The sequence below is a fragment of the Balaenoptera musculus genome, chromosome 8 (genome assembly GCF_009873245.2).
Source record: "Balaenoptera musculus isolate JJ_BM4_2016_0621 chromosome 8, mBalMus1.pri.v3, whole genome shotgun sequence".
Classification (NCBI taxonomy): Eukaryota; Metazoa; Chordata; class Mammalia; order Artiodactyla; family Balaenopteridae; genus Balaenoptera; species Balaenoptera musculus.
Genome location: NC_045792.1, coordinates 84,375,410 through 84,387,817, shown reverse-complemented (window position 1 = coordinate 84,387,817; position 12,408 = coordinate 84,375,410). Strand labels below are relative to the sequence as shown.

At 43.4% G+C, this 12,408-nt stretch overlaps 1 protein-coding gene across 1 annotated transcript in view; it reads right to left on the bottom strand.

Annotated features, from left to right (window-relative positions):
* The window catches only part of KIAA1549L (KIAA1549 like), a 293,894-nt gene that overhangs the window by 54,563 nt on the left and 226,923 nt on the right, over positions 1–12,408 (bottom strand). Inside the window, exons 14-15 of the mRNA XM_036862584.1 lie at positions 10,295–10,512; positions 3,833–3,962 (exon numbers count right to left, since the gene is read on the bottom strand). Coding sequence (XP_036718479.1) covers positions 3,833–3,962; positions 10,295–10,512 — 348 coding nt within the window. The remainder of the gene's footprint in view (positions 1–3,832; positions 3,963–10,294; positions 10,513–12,408) is intronic.

Below are 12,408 nucleotides of genomic sequence, written 5' to 3'. Positions count from 1 at the left end.
AGACTATACTACAAAGCTACAGTCATCAAGACAATATGGTACTGGCACAAAAACAGAAACATAGATCAATGGAACAAGATAGAAAGCCCAGAGATAAACCCACGCACCTATGGTCAGCTAATCTATGACAAAGGAGGCAAAGATATACAATGGAGAAAAGACAGCCTCTTCAATAAGTGGTGCTGGGAAAACTGGACAGCTACATGTAAAAGAATGAAATTAGAACACTCCCTAACACCATACACAAAAATAAACTCAAAATGGATTCGAGACCTAAATGTAAGGCCAGACACTATAAAACTCTTAGAGGAAAACATAGGAAGAACACTCTTTGACATAAATCACAGCAAGATCTTTTTTGATCCACCTCCTAGAGTAATGGAAATAAAAACAAAAATAAACAAATGGGACCTAATGAAACTTCAAAGCTTTTGCACAGCAAAGGAAACTACAAACAAGATGAAAAGACAACCCTCAGAATGGGAGAAAATATTTGCAAACGAATCAATGGACAAAGGATTAACCTCCAAATATATAAACAGCTCATGCAGCTCAATATTAAAGAAACAAACAACCCAATCTAAAAATGGGCAGAAGACCTGAATAGAGATTTCTTCAAAGAAGACATACAGATGGCCAAGAAGCACATGAAAAGCTGCTCAACATCACGAATTATTAGAGAAATGCAAATCAAAACTACAATGAGGTATCACCTCACACGGGTCAGAATGGCCATCATCAGAAAATCTACAAACAACAAATGCTGGAGAGGGTGTGGAGAAAAGGGAACCCTCTTGCACTGTTGGTGGGAATGTAAATTGATAGAGCCACTATGGAGAACAGTATGGAGGTTCCTTAAAAAACTAAAAATAGAATTACCATGTGACCCAGCAATCCCACTACTGGGCATATACCCAGAGAAAACCATAATTCAAAAAGACACATGTACCCCAGTGTTCACTGCAGCACTATTTACAATAGCCAGGTCATGGAAGCAACCTAAATGCCCATCGACAGACGAATGGCTAAAGAAGATGTGGTACATATATACAATGGAATATTACTCAGCCATAAAAAGGAACGAAATTGGGTCATTTGTAGAGACGTGGATGGATCTAGAGACTGTCATACAGAGTGAAGTAAGTCAGAAAGAGAAAAACAAATATCGTATATTAACACATATATGTGGAACCTAGAAAAATGGTACAGATGAACCGGTTTGCAGGCCAGAAATTGAGACACAGATGTAGAGAACAAACGTATGGACACCAAGGAGGGAAAGTGGCTGGGAGTGGTGGTGGTTGTGTGATGAATTGGGAGACTGGGATTGACATATATACACTAATATATATAAAATGTATAACTAATAAGAACCTGCTGTATAAAAAATAAATAAAATAAAATTCAAAAATTCAAAAGAAAAAAAAAAAAGGAGCTGGTCCCTCTGGTGCTTCCTAATCAGGCAGAAATGACTTGGAAATGTTGGCCTGGCTTCAAGATCCCCATACCCAGTAGGAAGCATGATGTGTTTCCAACTGAATGACCTGTTCACTGCTGAGCTAATGGATTCTTTTGCCAGGAGTGATTCAGGACTTTTGGAAAATCAAGATTCAGAAAACGAATGCATGCATTGTTTAAAACTAAGACTCTTATTTTTCTGCTTTATCTGCTGGTCCATTTTTTGCTTGTGTGGGTTATCCATGCAAGAATTTTGTGAGACATGACATCTTACAGAGATCAGAAATACAGGGCATATATTATGTTATGAGAAGACAGATGTACAGTGTTGTGAGGGCACATGCAGGTCGTATTGTGGTGGTTAAGGGGATGGGCTCTGGAGTCGGGTAAACTTATTATGTAACTGCTTGGAGCCTTGGTTTCCCATCTGTACAACGGACATAGTGAGAGCACCTACCTGACTGGTGACTGCAAATTCAATGAGATTATACACATAAAAAGACTAGAATAGGGCCTGGTCTAGTGTGTGCAGTCAGGAAATGATAGCAAATACTTCTCATGGGATTAAAGGCTCAGGAGGAGATACAAGAAACAATTTCATTCTCAGCATCAACAGTCTAAATTCCTAAAATTGTTCCCTAGATGATCATCTTCTCTTAAGGAAACTTATGTTTGCTTATGTTTTTGTGATCACACAAACTTTTCAAAGAATTGTATATTTTAAAATATCTATTGTAATGAAGTGTGCTTCCCCTAAAGTAATCTGTAAGTGGAATATTTACACATGTTTGTGAGAGGTGAGCAACCTCCTTTAAAAAATCGTCCCTCTCCTTCTACTGTTCTACACAACATTCCAAGAGTATTAGGTGAGTACTGCAAGTCCTGGCACAGTGGTTAAAAAAAAACCCTGCAGCGTTCTCTTTTCAAGACTAATAGGGAAACCTCTGGCCTATTTCCTCAAACTGTAAAAATGTCTGTGTCTAGAACCTCACGAGAAATCTATTAATACAAATCTTGAAATAAATTAAGAATCCTATCATACCTCAGCAGAATAGTCCCGAGCAGAAGAAAAAGTTCCCCAAACTACAAGCATCCAGGAAGAATAGTCACTGTTAGTAGGGAGAGATTAATTGAAAATTTCAAACGCCCTATTTTTAACCACAGGCTGATTATCAAATTGATGATCAAGTTTAGTATAAGAAATATTTGTATGAGGAGAAAATTTAACATTGAATAATTTAATCTGGAGGAGAAAAAAAGATTTGCCCAAAGCATCTGGAATTTTACAAAACTAAACCATCAAACTGTTTTCTATAAAAAAGGAAAGAGAAATAAAAGGGTATCACCACCAACACAAATATCAAGTTTAAATGTAAGGAAGGTAATCAGAATTCAAATTAGGTATAATATCTCTGTTTTTAATTGGACCATTAAAAAATCCCACTTTAAGTTTCTGTGGCAAATAATGACCAGTCCTGAGGGTGGAGAAATCTTATTGCCTTCAAATTAGCACCGGATGTTTAAGAAATCAAGTGTCATTTTCAAATTACAACCTCACAATTGTAACAAAACTTTATCTGGATATATTTGAATCATAACTCTTGTTACAGAAAAATTTTTATTTGTAATTAGAGAAACATTTTAGGAGAAAGGGAAAGAAACATTTTCATAAAACCTAGGAGTATATTCAAGGCCATTTGAAATCTTGGGGCAGAATGAAGCATTATTGAACATCTCAGCATAGTATCGTTCATGTGAGCTCATGAGAGCAACTACATGTGACGGGATGTAAACAACGTGAGAGGAGGCACCAAATTGTAAGTCATCATCTGGGGACGTTTGATGGGATTAGAAGCATTTTTACAGCTTGGAGCATCCCTGCACATAAGCATGTGCTTCATCATATGCAATCACCAAATCGCTCTGTTGGAAACCTCATTGTTTCCATGGCATATTGAGGAGTTATGAAATCAGGAACAAATCCAACTTCTCAACGGTGCTATGGATTAAAAGAAGCCTATGTTCAAATGAATTCTAACCCACAGCCATAGTTCCTACTGAGTTTGTAAGGACAAAGGGAAAAAAAATTAAGGACATTTAGAATTGCTGTTGAGTTTAAGGTCAATAATGTACTATTCATAAAATGGTTGAATTTAGACACTGAGCTCCTTTGAGCAATAATTTGTTACTCTGACACATTCCAATTAGTCTTACTTTGCAAAATAGGTAATAAGGAATAATAAAACAGAAACCATTTTAGTGCACTTTAAAATTCCACTAATATGCAGTAAACTGAAACATTATAGGATGCTCTCTCCTCTCTGCATTCAGGACAAAGCAAAGCTGTATTCAGCTCGGCCCACCAGAGACTTACATCGTATCCGCTGTTACGGATTCCACGCCGAGGTCGCTCCCGAGTCACCAGAAGGTCCATCTCCGTTTCCCCCGGACTCGGGCTGTTCAGAGATTGCCGACTCCGGTAGACAGAGTTCTTCATCTGTTGCCTGAAGAAAATTCAACAACTGTTATGATGCAGCAAATGCCCTGACAGATGGAATTCTCCACTGATCCAAACTACAGGCAACCAATGAAGTGTTTGGATTTGCTTCACGAATCTCAGAATTGATGGTATTTGTTCCCTGGCCATCAGGGGCTGTAGAAAGAGTAGAATGAAGAATTTTCTTCCAGATGCTATAACCATTTGGCTGAATTGTGAATGCTCTTTTGTATGGAAACTAGGTAACTATAATCAATTGCAACACTGCAACCTCATCTAAAATTCTGCTGATGGCAAGGCCAGGGACTCTCCCTTGACCCTCTAGGACAGTTAATGCTGGAAGAACGAACTTGCTGTTGTTAGCTTTGTTGACTTAGCAGCCTCCTATTCCTTTTCATCTTTCTGATTTCACATGCAGGGTTCCATGATGTGTTAACAAACGCTGTGGCTAATGAGCTTCTTAAACACAAGTGTTGATAGATTTTCTTTTCTACCTTTACCACAGTGGATTCCCTTCTGGGCTAAGGAGTCATAAACCAAAAGGCAATTTGGGGCCCATCCATCCATCCATCCATTCATCATCCAGTATTTACTGAGTGGCTACTATGTACCAGGCACTGTGGAAGATGACGAAGATTCACAGTGAGCAAGACAGACGTGGCCCTGCTCTCCTGAGCTTACATTCTAATAAGGGAGACAGACAATTCGCATGATAATTTCCAAGAGAAATAAGGGCTATGAAGAAAAAGGAGGTGATGCGACAGATGGCGATAGGATGGGGGATGACTTTAGATAGGATGGTCAGGGAAGGCCTCTCTGGAGAGGTGACATTTCGGCAGACCCCTTAACAGAGCCAGCCACATGCCAATCTAGGCACAGAGCATTTCAAGCCCAGGGAGTAGCATGTCCAGAGGCGCCACTCAGCTCCCGCTAGGAAATGCATCATCACTGTCTTGTTTCCACCTGTCATTAGAGGAATTTTTTGAGGAGGGGGAAAGAAACAGTAACATAGTGAGGGCTGTGGCTGTGCTTTTCTTCTTGCACAAGAGTCAACTCTTAGGAGCGGGGACCTTCACATGATCCTGCAGGGTTCATCCCACAAAAAGGTGGGATAAAATCACTGGCTACTTCCCTCTCATCCAACAGTAAGTTTCTCTCTGTAAATAACTTGCATTTCAGAGCATCTGCCTTCAGAGAACTCCCCAAGCACCACCTATTTTGTGTCTCGCTTCTAAGATTCTATCCATTCATGGGTTGAAGGTAAAGAGGTTGCATTATTTATTCCCAGTGACTATGGAAGAAACCTGGGAGATATAGATACCTTTTCACGATCCCACACCCAGTTTGTCACAGCATGACACTCACACACTGTTAGTCTAGAACAGACATTAGAACTCCCAAGGCAAGACACTACCCTTGCAATTAGTCTAGGGAATAAAACACACTATTAGACCGACTCCCTCACCATAAGGAGCTTATATCTGTTTAGAGAGCCTCTGTGGTGTTTGCTTGCCTGCCACCCAGGACAACCCTCTTTAGGTAAGAGCACTAGGATGGTCTTTGGGGACCAGCTTTCCTCCAGGGATAGGCATGTGACTCAGGCTGGACAGTCAGAACATCACAACCCCATGGCCATAACAGTTGGTCAGAGGGTGGGCACCTGAGTTAGTCAAATGAGACTAAGTCTCAAGGCTTTTGCTACAGCAACCAGCAAAGAGGCATTCTCTTGGTGTTGAGGTTTCTAAGATAGGATATAAGCCTAGAGTTGTTGGTAACCAGTTTGCCACTATGAGGTAAAAGCCTGCCTGAAAACCAGCCAGCAAAGAGTGAAGAAACAGCAAGGTAAACAGGGAAGACAGTCTATGACCTCTTGGAACTAGCCACTCCTGAAGCTTTGGCCTGTTCAATGGTAAATTCCCCTTTTATTTAACCAGTTTGTGTTGGTTTTCCATCATTTACAACCAAAAGAATCCTGACTAATATAGGAGCTTACCACCTAGTGTTATCAAATGTGCCCTATAGTTATCTGCAATTAGAGGCTTCCTTTAGGAAAGAAGCACAACCTTGTGAAACACAATCTGTTCTGAGTGATTCACACTTTAAGGCAGACCCCAAAGAATTCTTACCCTTGACCTAATTACAAATCATTTTTTGAAGAAGCAGACTTCACAACTGTCCTGAGATTGCCAATTACTAATAAAGGTGATGGAGGAGTAAATACTAGGATTAGCAATTGACATTCAAGTAGTTTATTTTGGAAGTATTAGAAATACAATAGTGAGATTGTGTAAGCCCTTTCAAGAACCATGAACGTGGGTGAGCCCTTAGACACTGGCATACACCCCAGTCTCCCTTTCCGTCAAAGACAACGTTCTTTTATATACAGCTTAAAGACTGCTGTTTGACATGGATCTCAATTGACCAGATCACCAACGTGTGCCTGATGTGCAAGCAACTACTTCGAGGTAAATTAGGCTTTCAGGTAGAGAAATTACTTATTTTAATCAAATAGAGTTCCATTAGGTATATTCATTTCCTATTGGTATTTTTGCTATATTCTTTAAAAGTTAACAAATTTTGAAACTTGCAAACTTGAGATATAAGTTTTTTAACCTTTGAAAATACTGCTGGGAGGATAATGATAAATATTATTTGGATTTTTTTTGGAGCCTGGGATTAACCACTATAGTTTAAGAATGTAGTTTCCCAACTGTGTTCTACAGAACCCTAGGGTTCCATAAAGACGGACTAGAGCCATTGAGAAGGAGGAGGAGGACGCCCTGCTTCTATCAGAGAAACTCTGTCTTTATAGGTTATTGCCTTAGGTTGGGTTCCCCCAGCAGCAAGCTCTGTGATGATCTGAGTGGAAGTAGAAGTGGTTTATTTGGGAGAGGGTTCCAGGAAGCACAAGTTGGGAAGTGGGAAAATGAGAGAGGGAAGGAAAGGAGGCCAGTAAAGGATATGCTCCAGAGCAGATCAGTGTTTTGGGCATCTGGGGCTCAAACTCACTAGAGAAGTGTGGGAGACAGATGTTTTAAAATGTAGGTTTCATTATTATTCAGGTATGGTAAAACCAACAGATCAGGGGATGACTGCCATTGAAAAGGTAGCTCATATACTCACAGATCTCAAGAGGAAAGGGCATGCCACACTATGGAGGGCCACATGGAAAGCACAAAGGTCAGTCACAAGGCAGTGGGAGTGTGGGGAAAATGTGGGCAAGAGCCTTCATTGTGGCTTTCATGGGAAAGGACTGGCAAGGCAGGGTAAGCAGGCTTAGGACTGGCTCACTTGAAAGATTTTGGCAGACTCTGGGACATGGGAGCTGTCCCTGTTTGCCTGGTACCTGGCCAGGGTGATTCGGGCAGGGAGACTGGGGGCTCAGATTGCAAAAGCCCTGTGTGCAATAGGCAGCTGGAGTCTGGGCTCTAGCTTGTTTGGTTTGTGTCTGACAAGTGCACTTGCACGTGAGACTTACTATCCCTACGAAAAGGCTAGCCAGCCCTGGGAGGGGCAGTCTCTCCAGGGGCAAGGTCCCAGATGTCAAATCATCAAACATAGAAACCAGACAACGTGGTTATTACAACAGTGTATAGTTCTTCTGCCAGGGGTCTTTATCCATCAGTTCCCATCTGTCAGTGACTACAGCTGCTCCAGAGCACATTAACTACCTGACACTTCTGGTCGGGGGCTCACGTCAGAGTCACAGATGAAGGATGCTGCTGGCCTATAGGGGGGTTGAGGGGACATGTAGGGGGCCTCTGCCTCAGTTATATTACATACTCTGTGTCTCTGGGTAAGAGTTTATAACATAAAAAGGGGGGTGTGCTCTGACTTAAAAAAAAAAAACTGTGAAAACTCTTTTAAAGGGTATCAGGATGAGTCATCATTTGGAATCTAAACTTTGTCTTTGATTTATTTAGGTCTCAGGGTAAGATTCTGGTTATTGATGCTACCTCTGGCCTAGAGAATGAGTCCCTTACTTGTGTCTTGCAGGGGCTAGGTCACTGAGAGCAGAACCTCTAACGAGTTGAACTGTGAACAGTAATTAACAGGCAAGTCTAACCTGTGATAACAGCTAACACACAGCAGGTAGCAGTGGACTGTGCCTGGAGTCAACAAAAATAGCACCCGAGGGGCTTCCCTGGTGGCACCGTGGTTAAGAACCCGCCTGCCAATGCAGGGGACACGTGTTTGAGCCCTGGCCCTGGAAGATCCCACATGCTGCAGAGCAACTAAGCCCGTGCGCCACAACTACGGAGGCTGCGTTCTAGAGCCCATGAGCCACAACTACTGAGCCCACGTGCCACAACTACTGAAGCCCACGCGCCTAGAGCCCATGCTCCGCAACAAGAGAAGCCACCGCAATGAGAAGCCCGTGCACCGCAACGAAGAGTAGCCCCAGCTCACCGCAACTAGAGGAAGCCCGTGTGCAGCAACAAAGACCCAATGCAGCCAAAAATAAATTAAATTAAATTAATTTTTTAAAAAAACTTAAGAAGAGAATAGCACCTGAGAGCTTACTGAGCCTCTGTTACTCTCCTTTTCTCTATTAATATTTGTCTTCTCGTCTCAGTCTCTTGCTGACCCCATCTCCCTTCCTACCCCCCACCTCACCTGATTTGTGGTTATCTCTATTTTTCCCTTAACCGGTCAAAAATTTTAATTAAATCATTTCTTCAACAGACATTTCCTAAAAATTACCTATATAATCCCAGCAACAGCAGGCCATCAAAGGGCCTTAAGAATCTGGCCTGACCTTTTGTTAGGCAGTGGAGATGCACCTCTCCAGAAAAAAGTTTTGTTCATTCTCCTTATAAAATACCTTAACAGAAATTTTCATTTCTCAAATAATTTCCAAACTCAGTTCCTCTTACTTGTACAGGACTTTTGATTCATTTTCCAAGTATCAGCAGGAAACCCAGCAAAAAAAACTCCCAACCCTAGTCTATAAAAGACCCCTGAAGTAAAAAGCCCCAAAGTATAAAGTGAAAGCTAAAGAAGCCCCAGCCTCCCAATAAAATCTACATATGTTCTTCTCTTTTTTTCCTACAGTTATCAACTTGGTGGCACATACGTTGTGATCCCATCACAGTGTGATTTTAGATCAACAGCTTGTTATCCCCACCAAGCCTAATGAGAAGCCTGGTAAATGAAGCACTGGCTTAGAATTCTCTCCTTTCATTATTAAAAATAAATTATGGTGATTCCATTCACAAAATGTAGCAGCTTGATTTTATGGCTTCCATCTAAGCCTGCCACATAGTCATTTTGGTTTTTAATAAATACCCACTCAGGCCAGGAACCATTCTGTCCTCCCCAGGCACCTCTGTAGAGGGTACGTCTGCCAAGGCTACAGGATGGGTTGCAGCAGGCAGTTCAAAGTCAAGGGGCCACTGCCAAGGAGGATTTGAAAGAGATGGTCTCAAATCATGAAAATGCTTTTGGGGAAGTACCTCAGAGGGAAGGCAAAGAAGAGAGGTGGGCCTATCTAGCTTTGCTGACCTCTACCCCTTTTCTCAGTAGGTGAGGCCACTCCCTGCTGAGTTAGCCGCAAAGCTTGGAGAGATGCCGATTCCAACCACCAGGCCTACCCGCCTCTTGCTAGGCCAGGCCTACCTTTTCGACTGTCAGAGCAGCTCACGTTTCAAACACCCATCGCACTTGTGAGCAATGAACTTTTGGGGTGGTGATCCTTCTCTCCCATCAGGCCTTAAGTTCCACAAGAGCAGTGATTGGGCTGTCCTGTCCACCATAAAATTTTGAATGAACTGAATGAATGAACATGTGACCATGACAGTATCCAGGATCATGCATGGTGCCCAATACAGAGCAGGTGACAATAAATGGCAAGTGAATGAACAAGTCTACGAATGAAAGAGGAACTCAGCATGGAGACTGGAGTAGCGGTGCGGTAAATACTTACTGAAGCTGAATGAAAAGGTGAGGCATGGGTTCTGTTTTTCTTATGCAAGAGCCGCTAAAATAATTGACGAATACACTGTCCCTTGATCTGGAAGTTGCATAACCAGGTGGGTGATAATTATATCTGAACCCAGCTCTGAAACAGCTACAGGTTTGAAAACATCATTAAGCTAAAGGACAATTATGGTTGTTTGCACAAGTATTTTTTTAATGGCTTCAATTTTATTCTCTTCCAGACTCACTGTGGAACTCCTGCTCGTACAGACCAGTGTGGCCCAGACCAGCAGCCTGCAAAGATGATAGTCCTAAGGTAACAAACAGATCCAGAGGCCCAGACTGTATTGCCCGAGGCACACCCTGCCCTCATCCCACTCATGGTACAGCAACCTTCAGAGAACCCCTTAGGGACTGCACCTGTTTTTAGCCTCAGTGAATGGGGCACACATTTCTGGGTCTGGATCCAAAACGTGCTCGATGTCCTTTGGGGCTTTTTCATACATCTTCTTTCTTTCCATCTGAGCCTTGCTCGCCTCCACCGGAGGGAAGTCGTAGTATCCCTTCCTCTTGGCTTTGAGGCGCAGCTTGTTCCGATAGTGCTCGATGTCTGACTTCTGCTTCAGGGCTTTGTTCACCTGGGGAGAGAGACAGTCTCAGGCCCACACCTGACCAGGCACAGCCCATAGACAGGAAGCTTCATCAGACAGTCACAATACCTGGAAAAGCCATCCTGGGCTTCACCTCTGGTCCTTTGAGCCAGCCAGACCCACCTGTGTCCCATGCCAAGACCAGCCCTCAAGAGTGGACCACAAACAGTGTGGAGCCTGGCACTTGCCTAAGTCACCTGAGACCTTCCCTCAGGGCCTTCTTGCCCATCTATTTGAGTCTACTCAGGTCTAGGCCTGACTCTGCACTTTTAGCTTTGCGGTGTGGGCCTTAGTCCCGCCTAAACCCTTTTGGTTCCCCTGTGTGGAAGACTCGGACTTGGCAACCCAGCTAGACTTGGGGTTCCAACCCTAGCTCCAGCCCTGAGCAGCCCAGTGGCCTCCCCTGGCTGTTTAGCTGGTGTCCAGCTGGATAAGACAGCCAGTTCCTGAAGGAGTAGAGTTGAGATGAATGGGGTGGGAAAGGGGAGCAGACACCCTGCTCCCAAGGTCTCCCCACCCTATCGACCTGCACTTGAGAGCTTATTTTTGTCAACCTATAGCTTTCTTGAAAGAAGCCGTGCATGGTCGCTATTGCCAACCAGTTCCTGCTCACCTGTCAAAGATACAAGCAGATGACTGTGCTAAATAAGTAACAAATGATGAGCATTTTACTCCCACAAACAGAGCTGAACGGTGAAATCTGTCTGACACCTACTGAACAATACGGAGAACCATCAGTGCTGCTGGTAATCAGACTTGACTACATCTGTATAATCATGTATAATGTAGAGAGCATTTTCACAGCTGTAACTTCAAGGGACAATCATGGAAAGTCTGGTAAGTGTGGGGATGACTTCCACCTGACAGGTGAGGAAACTGAGGCCCAAAAACGGCTAAGTTAGTAAAGTGCAGAGTTGGGACCCCTAGCAAACTAAGTAAGAGCTCCCCTTATAGAGTCTGTGATGTACAATCACTGCAGTGACTTAATGTGTGTGAAGTCTTCTTAACCTTCATGACAACCCATAAGGCAGGTTATTTCATTCCCCATTTTACAGATGAGATTAAGGAACTTTCTCACGGTCCCCACAGATAATCAGTGGTGGGGTCAGGGTTTGACCTTGGACAGCCCATGTCAGAGCTCTGAGTCTGCACAGTTAGCTACAATGTACACTGCCTCTCAGGATGAGAAGACGATGAAGTACAGAAGGTCCAAAGTCTAAACCCCTGGGCTGGTAGATTCCACCCCAAGAATAGCTGAGGGCTGAGGTTGGTATGGGCTTGCCACAGCTGGGTCTTTCCATTGGGAAGATGTGCAAGGCAATGGTCATCTGGCAGTGCACTGGCGCTGGATACAGAGCTGGCAAAAAATCCAGAGGCCCAGACTCTACCCCAGACCTACTGAATCCGAATCTTCAAGAGTTGGGGCCTGGGCATCTGTAGTTTGAAAAAAGTCCCAGAGCTGACTCTGGTCCAGCACCTGGCTGAGAAACCTCTGGCACTGAGCGTTGGTTTTCAAATTATATTCCATGGATTTGCGTCATTTTGGAAGGTCGGCTGAGAATCTTATGAGAATTAGGAGTCTTGCCCGCCAAAAGCCAATAGCTTCAGCAAGTCCAGGGACCTGGGTTAAGAACTGTTGCCCCAGAGCTCCAGGAGAGTCCTCAGGAGCCAGGAAAGTATGGAGGCAGCAAGAAGACAGCTAAGCTGTTGGGTCTGGTCCCCAAACCAACAGAGCAGCCCTCCACGCTCCCGTCCGTGTTCTATATCAGACTGCTACAAAACAGCGTGTCTGAAGAAAGGATTAGGGGGTTCGAGAAGGCATAAGGTCCAATGGTCTTGGGGTCAGAAACTTGAGGCCTGATGCCCAAGTCAGGCTGAGCCGAG